Here is a 12,385-nt window from a genome sequence, read left to right as displayed (position 1 = left end):
TGTATCTGTCTGTCATTTACAACCCCTTTTTAATGTACAGCGCTGAGTAATATGTTGACACTATATAAATCCTGTTTATTAATATTAATAAAATGTTTGAGGGGCCCAAGGCTGACAATGCTATGACCCCACATATACAGTACAGGGAGCGAGTGTTGTCACCTTAGATCAGGAATGTAGTGTTCTCCCTAGGCCCTTCTAGCTGGGTGCACGGCCCAGCACATTGTGACCACCCAGCTGTCTTTGGGTGGTCACTGAAAAGTCCTATTCAAATCCTCTTCCTAGAAAAAGAATCCTGCAGTGTGTTACTGGATTGATCACTAGCAAAAAGAAAACTAATGCAGCCACAATGTGTTTTGGGGTTTGCATGTTCTCTGCAAAGATTTTACATTAGCAAAGTGTTGACAATGAAGTGTATGGAGATGCACAGTGATACGGACAGACAGAGGCCATAGAACGTACAGACTCTCAGACAATAACATACTTCATAGATCTCTTTACTTTTTGCATTGAGAGTGGCAGAACTCTGATCCACCTGGTAACAAACAATAACTTTATGTACAATTCGTCTTAGTGTTAGTACAGTAAGCCCCCCCCCTCCCGCCATGGCATCGCATAAACCAGCATAGAGGGGGGGGGCTGATGGGAAAACATGATCTCTAGCAGTGAGACATTAGTGGGATTCACCCCAACATTCACTGAAGCACCAGTCTGAGGAATGCCAATATATACACTAGAGGTTCCATGGCGGACAGCGGCAGCGTATGGCAGCCATATTCCATTTACAGTTCCTTCTTGCTTCTCTGCACTATATCAGTAGGCGGGATGGGTGCAGCGATGGAGAAGCCAATGTGACCTGGCCGGGAGGATGAAGCAATGAACTTGATTGTCGAGGGGATTGGATGAGATTTGTGGCCGGTTGGGATGAGCTCGGAAAGGTAAAATTGGGGAGGGAAGGGAGACAGACGGACACACAGCACACAGATGGAGGCCTCGTATGGGATACAACGCTATCACACAGTCCAGACTCCCACTGGGACATCACAGTCAGATGGAGGAATGGGGTGCAGATATCACAAATCCCAGGTCAGGGTCCTTATTTTCTGCACCGTTAATGCGTTACCCCTTCTGGTATCCAGAATCTCTACAAAATCAAAGGAATGGAGATGATGAGGACTCATGAAAGCACAAAATCCAATGTCGGGTACCCAGACTGGGTCCCAAAACTGTACATCAAAATGACAATTGGGGAAGAAATGTTTGATCGTGAGTGGCTGCTGTGAGCAGGGCAGTGCCCAAGGGGAAATACAGAACAGGTAATGAAATGCAGAGCATGAGATGATACCTGTGATATTCTAATTAACAAAAATAAGTAACACCGACCACCTATAACCTCCTAACCAATCATGTTTGTGCAAGTCAATAAGCCTATTAAACGTTAGCACCTTGCTGACAAGTTTCACCTTTTCTTTTCACTGTTCCTTCTTTGGTTTCCCAGCATTACCTTCTATATCAAACCACGATTTCTATTTTACACTTGGGCAAGCAGGGTGACTTAGTGGTTAGCTCTCTGGTCTTTACAGCGCTGGATCCCAGGTTTGAATCTCGGTCAGGTTCTCCCAATGTTTATGTGGGTTTCCTTTGGGCACTTCGGTTTCCTCCCAGATTCTAAAAACATGCAGTTAGGTTAATTGGCTCCCCCCAAAATTGACCTTAGACTTTAATATTGACATATGACTATGGTAGGGACATTAGATTGTGAGCCCCTTGGAGGGACAGCTAGTGATAGGACTATGGACTTTGTACAGCGCTGCGTAATATAATGCTGCTATATATATACCAGGGTTCTCCCCAGGCCCTTTTAGCTGGGTGCACTACCCGGCACTTTTCAGCAGCCACCCGGCTGTTTTTGGGTGGTTACTAAAGAGTTTGGTCACAAAACAGGGGCTGCCACCCACCTACAATTTCTTCCCACCCGGCTTAAAAAAAATCCTGGTTTGAGCACTGAAATACTGTGTAATAATAATAATAATAATAATAGGGAAAGGGAAAAAAACACATTTTTGCACAAAACACATTTATGGGACTGCAGAAATTTTTTTCCAATTCCCTTTTTACTAGAACAACCCCCAATGGAAGTTTCCCGTACAGCAGGAACCCAAATTACAACAAAAACATGACAAAGGCTCTAGGTCTTTCCAGTAGGGTGGTTGTTATGGGGTCTGGGGGCAGGAAGGCTGCTGTTTTTTTGCTGTGGCATCTATTATCAGATACAGCACCTGCAAGAGTTCTGTGGTCAGTACATTTAGGGGTTGCAATGCTCACCTTATCCCTGGCTCCTGCAGGCTTCCACCATGACGAGTGACCGGTCCCCCAAAGCTGCTGCCTATCATGGTTACATAGTTAGTTAGTTGAAAAAAGACGTAAGTCCATCAAGTTCAGCCACTGGGGGAATAAACATGTCCCAGATAAAAAACCCTATGGACATAGTTGATCCAGAGGAAGGCAAATAAACCCCCGGTACAATTTGCTCCAACGGGGAAAAATTCCTTCCTAAATCAATAAGGAATTCAGATGTCCCCTGGATTAGCAGTCTCTGTTATCTTTACTTTAAAGCTTTAATCCCCAGTTATATTCTGTGCTGCTAGAAATCATCCAGCTTTTTCTTAAAGCAATCTATAGAACTTGCTGAAACTACTTCCTGAAGGAGGCGATTCCACATTTTCACACCTTACAGTGAAGAATCCCTTCCTTATCTAAAGCCTAAAGAGGAAGTAAAATGAAAAATGCACAAAACAAAAAAAAAAATCCACTTACCTTCAATCCCGCAGTGCAGCCCGGTTTAGTCCGGTGGTGTCTTCCATTAAGTCCCGCGTCGTTCCGGCATCCATCCCCAAGCTGGCTCCATCTTCGCCTCTTTTTCCTACGTCACTCAACCCAGGCGCGAGTTTGGGTGGCGTAGGTTGGAAAAAAACTTGCGCATGATTGAGATCTGCAATTTTCTTCCCTTTTCACCAAAAGGTTCCCTCTGTGCATGCCTGAAAAGCTCATGAGGACTCCTAGTTTGCTGGAATTGCGGACAACCACAATTTATTGGGCCTGTTTTTTTTTAAAGCTCTCCAAGGATGGAGGAGATACACTTTCATCAGTGAATCCAGCAAACATGGAATGGACCAGGATTCAAAACATTTGCTAGCAAATAACCAAGAAATCCATTCCAGGTTTGCTGAATCAGCCAGCTTTACTGATGAAAGTGTATCTTCCCCAGCCTTGGAGAACTTTACAAGATCAGAGCCATTTAAAGAATTCTTCATTAGCTAATGACAAGCAGCCAATCCCAGGGCAGTTTTTAGATTTCAGGTGTGGGAGGAGCTGCTCTGCTAATTGCATTGCACAGTTCTGCATTAATTGCATTGCACATTTGCATTAATAATTAGAATAAACAACTACCTGAATTTCAGGGTGCGCTGGCCGTTCTGTGATGGTCAAATTTTCCAGTTTGCATGGAGTCCAGAAGTCGTCCAATTCTGAGAATGGGCGCTCGGTGAGCCTTGGACCAGCAGGGGTCGAACCCTAATAGACAGCACATGCATATTACATGCGGCACAACACAGTCCATGCAACATATATAGACAATCAATAGAAGAAAAACATCAGACAGCCATGAAAGGAACACAAAGAAGAGAAAGACAGCAGTTACAATGTGCATGTTCCAATGTCTGCTCACCGTGCCACCCCCACTACACCAATATTACAGATTCCACCCTAATCAGGGGCTGTTAGAGATATCTGCCAGTATGTTACTGCTGACATTATACAAACCAGGCCCTGATCTGATCTATTCAACCTTCATAATCATCAACATAACAGAGAAAAAATAAAAGGAGCGTGTAATCTGAAATGCTGCAATATACATTTAAAACGAGTTCATGATAATAATCCCTTGCTGCCATCTACACCGAATCTGAACATTCTTTCTGCATTTCAAGGTTTTATCCCACAATTTATTGTTATCATGGAGAGTTAAATTGCTTCTGAATGAACTGACCCTACAACATGTGACCTGTGATTATTAAACACTGAGTGTAAGCTTCTGTGGTGCAGAGACTAATAAATGGTTCAGTGAAAGCTATACAGCACTGCGGTATATTATATATATATATGCAAATGTAATGGGGGGACTAGAGTGTAAGATCCTATGATTTAGAGACTGATAAGGCTGGCTCAGTGTTCTCTATACAGCACCGCGGTATTATAATAAGTGTGACTATGGTGGAACATTAGAGTGTCAGCTCCTCTGTACAGAGACTAATGGGACTGGCTCAGTGTTCTCTGTACAGCACTGCAGTATATGTCAGAGCTATATAAATGTATAATAATAGTGTGACTGTGGGGGGAAATTAGAGTGTCAGCTCCTCTGTACAGAGACTGATGAGACTGGCTCAGTGTTCTCTGTACAGCACTGCGGTATATGTCAGAACTATATAAAATTTTAATGTAGTGACTGTTGTAGAACATTGGAGTGCAAACACCTCTGGATTAGAGATTGGTATGAATGGCTATACACAGCACTACAAAACATGTAGTAACATAACACATATATATATATATATATATATATATATATATATATATATCATTGCATGTATTTTTTTTTACTCTGTATTCAGTGTATATTGCAGCACAATACCAGGCACATAAAAAGACTAAAAAATGATATATCCCTGTAAAGAAGATTAAAAGAAATTAGAAATCATGATAGGTCAAAAAGTAAAGGAAAAAGGAAGATGGAAGACAACCTGATTGGTTGAGAGGGAAAAGACAGGTGTGACAGGTGTCATTGGTTGCCAGGAGTGAAGACTTACAGGTGTGTGCTTTGTGGCCTCTTGGGGAAGACATGAATGAAGGACACACGGGAGGGCTGAACAGAAGGGTCGGAGTGGAGCAGTCAGGGTAAAAGTCTTTGTGGGTAAATATTCAATGGACAGATCTCTTCTGCACAGATTGCTCAGGAAGGAAGTTGATGTTTTTGCTGGATTATCAGAGAAGATAAGCAGGAGGTAGGTTGCCATGGATGAAAACAGACAGCGAGAGGAGGAGATGCTTCCAAATTTGTAAGCTTCTACCATTGGGGTTGCCGGATGGCTAAATAGATTTGGTGCTGGAGTGAAGTTGCGGGTATCATTCTCGGCTGCTGGCGGTGGGTTATTCTGCTCTGCATAGATCTCTCTAATACGGGAGGAGTTTCCTTGCTGGACAATAGTGTTCTCATAGTCATCTCTCAATATACAAATATCATCATAAGAACATGTATATATTATTATTATTATGTTACCTGGTTAAAGTGTTTTATTTTTTTCTGGCTTTTTGGTTAAAATTTTAGGCACTGCTTGAAGTAAATTTTAGAAATATGTTGAAAGTTTATATATATATATATTTATAAAATAAAAAGTCCATTAAAGCTTCACCACATGCAGAGCAGCAGGAAAAGGGTGTTCAAGTTCATGGATTAAGGGGGTGGGGTATTGAAGTTTCTATACAAGGCCGGGCATGAGAGCTGGCAAAGTGTTGAACCCCATGTTTGATTCTTGGCTGCAATTTCGATTTAAATTTAACAGTGCGTTTATCAATTCGGATGCGTCAATGGGACTGCCCTGTGGACCACTGGTATATCTCCGGCCGTAGCTGGATGAAGAGTAGGAGGAAGACGAGAAGGACATGGAGAAGCCGGAGTTGCCGGTGGCATCAATGCTACCTCTTCGTGAACCAGATCTAGATCCAGTTCGAGAACCTGATCGGGACCCTGATGCTGAGCCAGAGCCACTAACATTGTAAGGGCTGTAGTAACCTTTGCTGGATTGTGAAGATGCTTCAAGGAGTCTCAAACCAGTGCCATCCTCCACCATGCTCTTCTCCATGGCTTCTTTGTAGGAAATCTTCAGCTTGGTTTTGGGACAGGTCAGGTACTTAGAATAAGTGTTAACATCTCGCAATTTTTGGGCTGTGCGAGAATCGATTGTGCCTTTACGGAGAGCTTCCTCTAGACTGACACGACCTTCAACTTCGGGTTCAATAAGGCCACCGGTGAGATACTGAACTTCAAGGAATCGTTGCCCAGCTTCGTAGTATAGCCAACCTTTTTTCAAAGCTTGGGCTGCTGACATTTTTGTCTTTGTTCTCGGATCTTCAAACCCATTAAATGCTTTCTGTGCCAGATTAATTCTGTCTACCATGATTTTGTCGACTAGGCCTTTGTTAACGGCATCTGCAACTGAAAACTTTTCACCTGAAATTGGATCGATGATGCCTCCTGTGCACGCCTGAGCTTCCAGAAGTCGCTGGCCGGTTATGTTGTCTACAAGGTTGCGATGCATAGCTTCGGTGATTGAAACTTTTTCTAGAGTGTCTGTGTCTACTATTCCGGCAATGGGCCCAGTTTCTTCACTGGGATCACTCCAAGATGATACCTGACCTCTTCCAGCTGGGCTTGCTGTGTAAGAGGAAGAAGAGCCAACAGAGGAAGACCTTGATCTGAACCCACCTACATTTCCTGAGAGCATGTCAGCAAACTCTGTAATTGATAAGGTTCCTGAGCGGTATTGGTCTAGGGAAGACTGGTCAATTAGACCTTTGGCAATGGCATCATCCATATCATACTGTCTTCCTGATCTTCTATCGGTAATCATGGATTTTACTACGCCGTCAGATGAGGAGATTGTGACCTCTTCCCATTCGCATTCTTGCTCAGACAGTTCGATATAAGTCTGGTGGTCAATAAGCCCTTTGCGATAAGCTTCATATACAGACATCTCCTTGCCAGTTTCTGGATCAACAATGACAACTCTTCGCTTGCGAACGGAGGACTTGGACGAGGTCTTCCTCTCCCGTTTCTTATCTTTTAGTGGCAACAGCACCAATCCAGTTTCAGGATCAGTAATACATCTCTCCATAAGCTGCAGATATGTCAGATTTTCTTCTGTGTTGGGGTCAAAGAACCCTTTAGTGTCATCACTTGGATCAGAAAGAATCTCATTCATCTCTTCATCAAACAGACCTCTTTTGTAGGCGATCTCTACTGGCAAGCGATGGCTTTCCTCTGGGTCAATGATACCACCTGTGGCAATTTGAGCTTCCAGCAAGCGAATACCGTGGTCTTTTAGGATGAGACCTTTCTTCATGGCTTGGAAAAGTGAAATAAGTTTCCCGGAATAGGGGTCCTTATAACCAGTCACAGCTCGCTCGGCTGACAACAGCTTGTCTTTAAATTCAGGTCCCACGATACCCATCCTTACGGCATCCTCAACAGCCAGCTTGAGACATTTGATTGGATCGATTACATAACCAGTAGCTGCTTGGGCTTCCAGAAGCTCAAATGCTGTTCCTGGCCTGATCATTCCTTTCTTCATAGCTTGGTAAATGGAGTATCTTTCTTTTGAAGCTTCTACATAAACACCAGCAATGCAACTTGTTCCCTCCAAGAACTTCTGCAAGTTTCTTGAGACTTCCTCAATAGAGGTCAAGCCATCTTGTAGGCGCTGTGCTGTTACTGCATCCATAACATTTGATCTTATAAGTTCCTCCATGCTAATCTCCTTCCTCAAACCCTTGAAAGTAAGCTTTCTCTTGTCTGAAAGTGGCAGCAGGTAGAGTTTGCTGTTTTCATCTCTTTGACATCTTTTCAGAAGTTGGGAGTAACTAAGTTTCTCATCGGTGGAAGGGTCCACATAGCTGCGGACCTCACTTGGTTCTGACAGCATGTCGAGGGTTTCCTTGTTGAGATATCCACGCACGAATGCTGTTTCATTTGGGATGTGGAAGCCAAAGCGTGGATCAATAATACCACCGGTAGCTAGCTGAGCATCAAGCAGTCTCAGTGCTTGATCTGAAGGAATTAAATCTTTCTTCATTGCCTGGAAGATGGAAATCATTTGTTCTGTGTAAGGATCCCTGTAGCCAATGACTGCTCTTTCAGCGGATAACAATCTGTCGTGAATTTCAGGTCCTACTACACCTTTTCGCACAGCTTCATCTACGGTTAACAATTCATTTCTTACCGGATCGATAATAAATCCAGTTGCAGCCTGAGCATCAAGAAGAACATATGCCACATCAGCAGAGATGAGACCTTTCTTCATGGCTTGGTAGATGCTAATGGTGCCTTTTGAGCCTGGCATTTGTAGGCCTGCGACACATCCAGTACCATACAGGTATCTCCAGACAGTTTCTATCTGGATAATTTCTTGAATGGTTTTTGTTCCCTGTTTAAGCATAGTGTACATTTCCACAGTGATAAGTTTGGACTCTTACAAATCTTCAGCTGTAATGCGTCGGCGGACAAAGTCGTAAGAATGCAGTTCTTGTTGTCGGATTATTTCAGTCTTTTCAATGATCTCAATAATGATGATAACCATGCGTTCCTTGGTCAGTCTACCAGCTCTGAACTCCTCCATCAACCTATCTCGCTCCTCTTTAGGTAGAAGATCAGACTGCATGAGCTCCCAGATGGTCATTGAAGAGCCTGCCATGCTTCCAGCTGGAATGTCCACTGTTGTCTCCTCAAATACTTTCTTGGTTTCTTCTTCAGAATAAACTTTGCTAGGCTCAGCTATAGGCTTTTCGATTTTCTTTAATGGGAGGAGATTGAGTCCGGTTTCTGGATCTTTAATGCATCTTTCTTTCAGCTGTAAGTAAGTCAAATTTTCATGTGTATTGGGGTCAAAGAATCCTTTGGTATCATCGGTGGGGTCAGAAAGGATCTTGTTCATGGCTTCATCAAAGTAACCACGTTTGTAGGCGACATCAACGGGAACGCGGTGACTGTGAACTGGATCAATTATACCACCTGTTGCAATCTGTGCTTCCAGGAGGCGAATTCCATGGTCTCGGAGAATTAGACCTTTCTGCATTGCTTCGAATACTGAAATGGTATTTCCAGAGTAAGGATCTTTATAACCTGTAACAGCTTTTTCAGCAGACAGAAGCTTTTCATGTAGTTCAGGTCCAACTATGCCGGCCTTGACTGCTTCATTCACATAGAATTTCTGATTTTTTACAGGATCAATGATAAACCCGGTAGCAGCCTGTGCCTCAAGTAGGACAACGGCTGTTCCTGGCCTCAGCATATTCCTCTTCATTGCTTGGTAGATGTTCATTTTCAGTTTATTTTCTTCTATAAAAACACCAGCTATGCAGTCACTGCCATGGAGGTATTGCCTCACTGAGTCAATCTCTGCAATATCTTTTACGGACTTCTTGCCTTCTTTCAGTTGTTCATATTGGGTCTTGTCAATAACCTTGGATTCCAGCAGCTCACTGGCAGGAACCGGAGCTCGGAGACCAGTAAATGTGAGACGCTGCTGTTTCTTAGTCTCGGTTTCCTCCACGATGGTGATCATTATTTTTATGATTTTCTCAATTGTAACTTTACCAGTCCTATACTGACGTATAAGTTCCCTCCTTTGCTCCTCAGTAAAGTATTCAGAATGGATCAGTTCCCACAAGGTGATAGTCTTTCCTTTAAAGCTACCAACAGGCACTTCAACTGCAGTCTTTTCAAAGGCTTCCTTGGCTTGAGAATCGGTGTAAACCTCTTCTATTTGGGATTGTATGGCTTGTTCGGAGAGAGGCAGCAGCAAGTGACCAGTTTTCTTGTCTACTTTGCATTTCTTTTGTAGGTGTGCATAGGACAGGTTCTCCTGACTGTTTGGATCATAAAATCCTGTGTTTTCATCGACTGGTTCAGACAGGAGTTTAATGGTTTCTTCATCCAGGTGACCTCGTTTGTAGGCAATCTCAAGAGGAAGGCGATGGCTATTTACAGGGTCAATGATGCCACCAGTGGCCAGTTGAGCGCTTAGCAGTCGAAGTCCACTGTCTTTGGGTATAAGTCCCTTCTTCAATGCCTGAAATAGGGACAGAGTCTGTCCTGTGTAAGGATCTTTGTAGCCAGTGACAGCTTTTTCAGCAGAAAGCAACTTTTCGTGGTACTCTGGTCCAACAGTTCCAGCTTTGACAGCGTCATCTACAGGTAGCAGCTCGTTAGTAACTGGGTCAATAATGAATCCAGTACCTGCCTGAGCTTCTAGCAGGCTCAGAGCTGTAGCTGGCTTCAGTAGGTTTTTCCTGATTGCATCATACAAGGATTGTTTCTCACCAGTCTGTTCCACTTGCACACCAGCAATAGCAGAGCTTCCAGTTAGGTATTTCTTTACAGACTCCACATCAGCAAGTTCCTTCACTGTCTTCTTGCCCTGGTGGAGCTGGTTGAAGAGATCGTTGTCTATGATTTTACTCTCTACAAGTTCTGCCGCTGGGACAGGATTTCTGAGACCCTCAAAACACATTTGTTTCTTCTTCTCATTTTCTTCAACCACTGTGATTATGATCTTAATTATTTTCTCCACTGTGATTTTGCCAGTTTTGTACTGACGCAGCAGTTCACGTCTCTGCTCTTCCGTGAAATATTCAGAATTGATAATCTCCCATATGGTGACAGTTTTCCCTTGGAATTTTCCAAATGGAACAGACACGGTGGCTTTTTTGAAAACATCGTTGGCCTCTGAATCTGTGTAGACTAGATCTCCCTTTGCAGCTTTGTCTGTCAAAGGTAACAAACAAAGTTTGGTCTCTGGGTCAGTCACGCATCTCTCCATAAGCTGTAAATAGGTGAGGTTTTCTTGTGTGTTTGGATCAAAGAAGCCTTTAGTGTCATCTGTGGGATCGGATAAGATCTTGTTCATTTCTTCATCAAAGTACCCCCGCTTGTAAGCTACATCCAAAGGCAGACGATGGCTATTTATTGGATCGACAATGCCTCCAGTGGCAATTTGGGCCTCGAGAAGCCGAATTCCATGGTCTTTCACAATAAGGTCTTTATTCATGGCTTGGAAGAGTGAGATTTTCTCTCCAGTGTATGGATCTTTGTATCCGGTGATTGCCCTCTCTGCAGATAACATTTTGTTGTGAATTTCAGGTCCGATGACGTTTTCTTTCACTGCTTCACTTACAGTCAATCTCTTGTTCCTTACTGGATCAATAATAAAGCCAGAGGCAGCCTGAGCTTCTAGAAGGATGAGGGCTGTGCCTGGAGTCACCAGCTTCCTCTTCAAGGCATTGTACATGCTTATATTTTCATTACTTGGTTTAAGCAAGAGGCCGGCAATGCTGCTCTTTCCTTGCAGGTATTTCCTGATGTCTTCCCGTTGGGAGAGGTCATCGACAGTCACTTGTCCACTGGAGAGTTTGTCCAGTTGGTCTTTGTTCAAGATTCCAGCCTCAAATAGCTTGTCAGGAGAGATTTTCTGCCTTAAGCCATCAAATCCGTTAACTACTTCTCCATTCTGAGCAGACCCATCTACAGCATCTCTGCCATTTGGCATGGTTTTGGTTTGGGTAATGATTGTCTCTTTAGTTATTAGGATTTCCTTGGTTTTCTCTAAGGCTATTCTGTGTTCCTGTTCCAGTTGTTCCAGCCTCTCCCTCAGTTTTCGGTTCTCTTCCTCCAGTAGCCTCTCCTGTTCTTGACGTTTCTTATCCAGCTGTTGAAGTTCTTCCTGTTTCTGTCGGACGTTGTCCTCTGCGTCCAGCTGCTTCTTAATGGCATCATCCATGCTAACCTGCAGGAGATTCTTCTCCTCCTCAAGCTGTGTCAGCTGACGCTCTTTTTCTGATTTCAGTTTCTGAGCTTTGCCAATTTCTTCCTCAAAGAGTTTCTCAAGCTTGGCCTTTTCCTCTTCGATGTATTTCTCTTTTTGAATTAGGATTTGCTTCTCAGAGAGGAACGTAGATTGAAGAGTCTGGGTTTCTTGAAGAAGCTGTTCCTTTTGAGCTTTCTGCATCTGCAAGACACGAAAGACAAATAAATAAATACACTGAACGGGGAAATACTGATGCTTCTAAAAATGCCAACCCTTCATGCCATTCATGGGATCTCCAACAAGCCCACAATGATGATAACTCCACAAACTTTTAGCCACATACTAGATTGTAAGGTCATTTTCTCATTGTACAAATCTGTCTGCAAACCCATCAAACTTTCCTAAATGAAAAGGGGTGGATTACATACAATGTTTAAATACTAGTTACCTGGCAAAGAACCATTGTGTAGCTAGTTACTGTTTATCTGATCTTGATACAAGTTCACTGATGCAAAAAAAAAAGCAGTGAACTTTGACAGTTTTTAGAAGTGTCAGCAATAGAACCAAGTATCAGTGTTCTCCCCCGCCCCAGGCGCACCCCCCAACACATTTCAGTAATAACCCGGTTGTTTTACTATGAAGTTGGGTCACTATACAGAGGCTGCCACCCACCTACAGATTCTTCCCATTCAGCTTTAAAAAAATTTGGGTTGAACACTGCTGCATGCTCCCTCAGCACATTTCCTTTA

At 43.2% G+C, this 12,385-nt stretch overlaps 1 protein-coding gene across 1 annotated transcript in view; it reads right to left on the bottom strand.

Annotated features, from left to right (window-relative positions):
- Nucleotides 1-481: 481 nt before the first annotated feature.
- PLEC (plectin) overlaps nt 482-12,385 on the bottom strand; it is a 54,955-nt gene continuing 43,051 nt past the window's right edge. Inside the window, 3 exon segments of the mRNA XM_072410598.1 lie at nt 482-1,144; nt 3,451-3,573; nt 4,866-11,837. Coding sequence (XP_072266699.1) covers nt 5,535-11,837 — 6,303 coding nt within the window. The 3' untranslated portion in view covers nt 482-1,144; nt 3,451-3,573; nt 4,866-5,534.

Source organism: Pyxicephalus adspersus, chromosome 5, assembly GCF_032062135.1.
Source record: "Pyxicephalus adspersus chromosome 5, UCB_Pads_2.0, whole genome shotgun sequence".
Classification (NCBI taxonomy): domain Eukaryota; kingdom Metazoa; phylum Chordata; class Amphibia; order Anura; family Pyxicephalidae; genus Pyxicephalus; species Pyxicephalus adspersus.
This window is presented reverse-complemented; position numbering and strand designations above follow the sequence as displayed.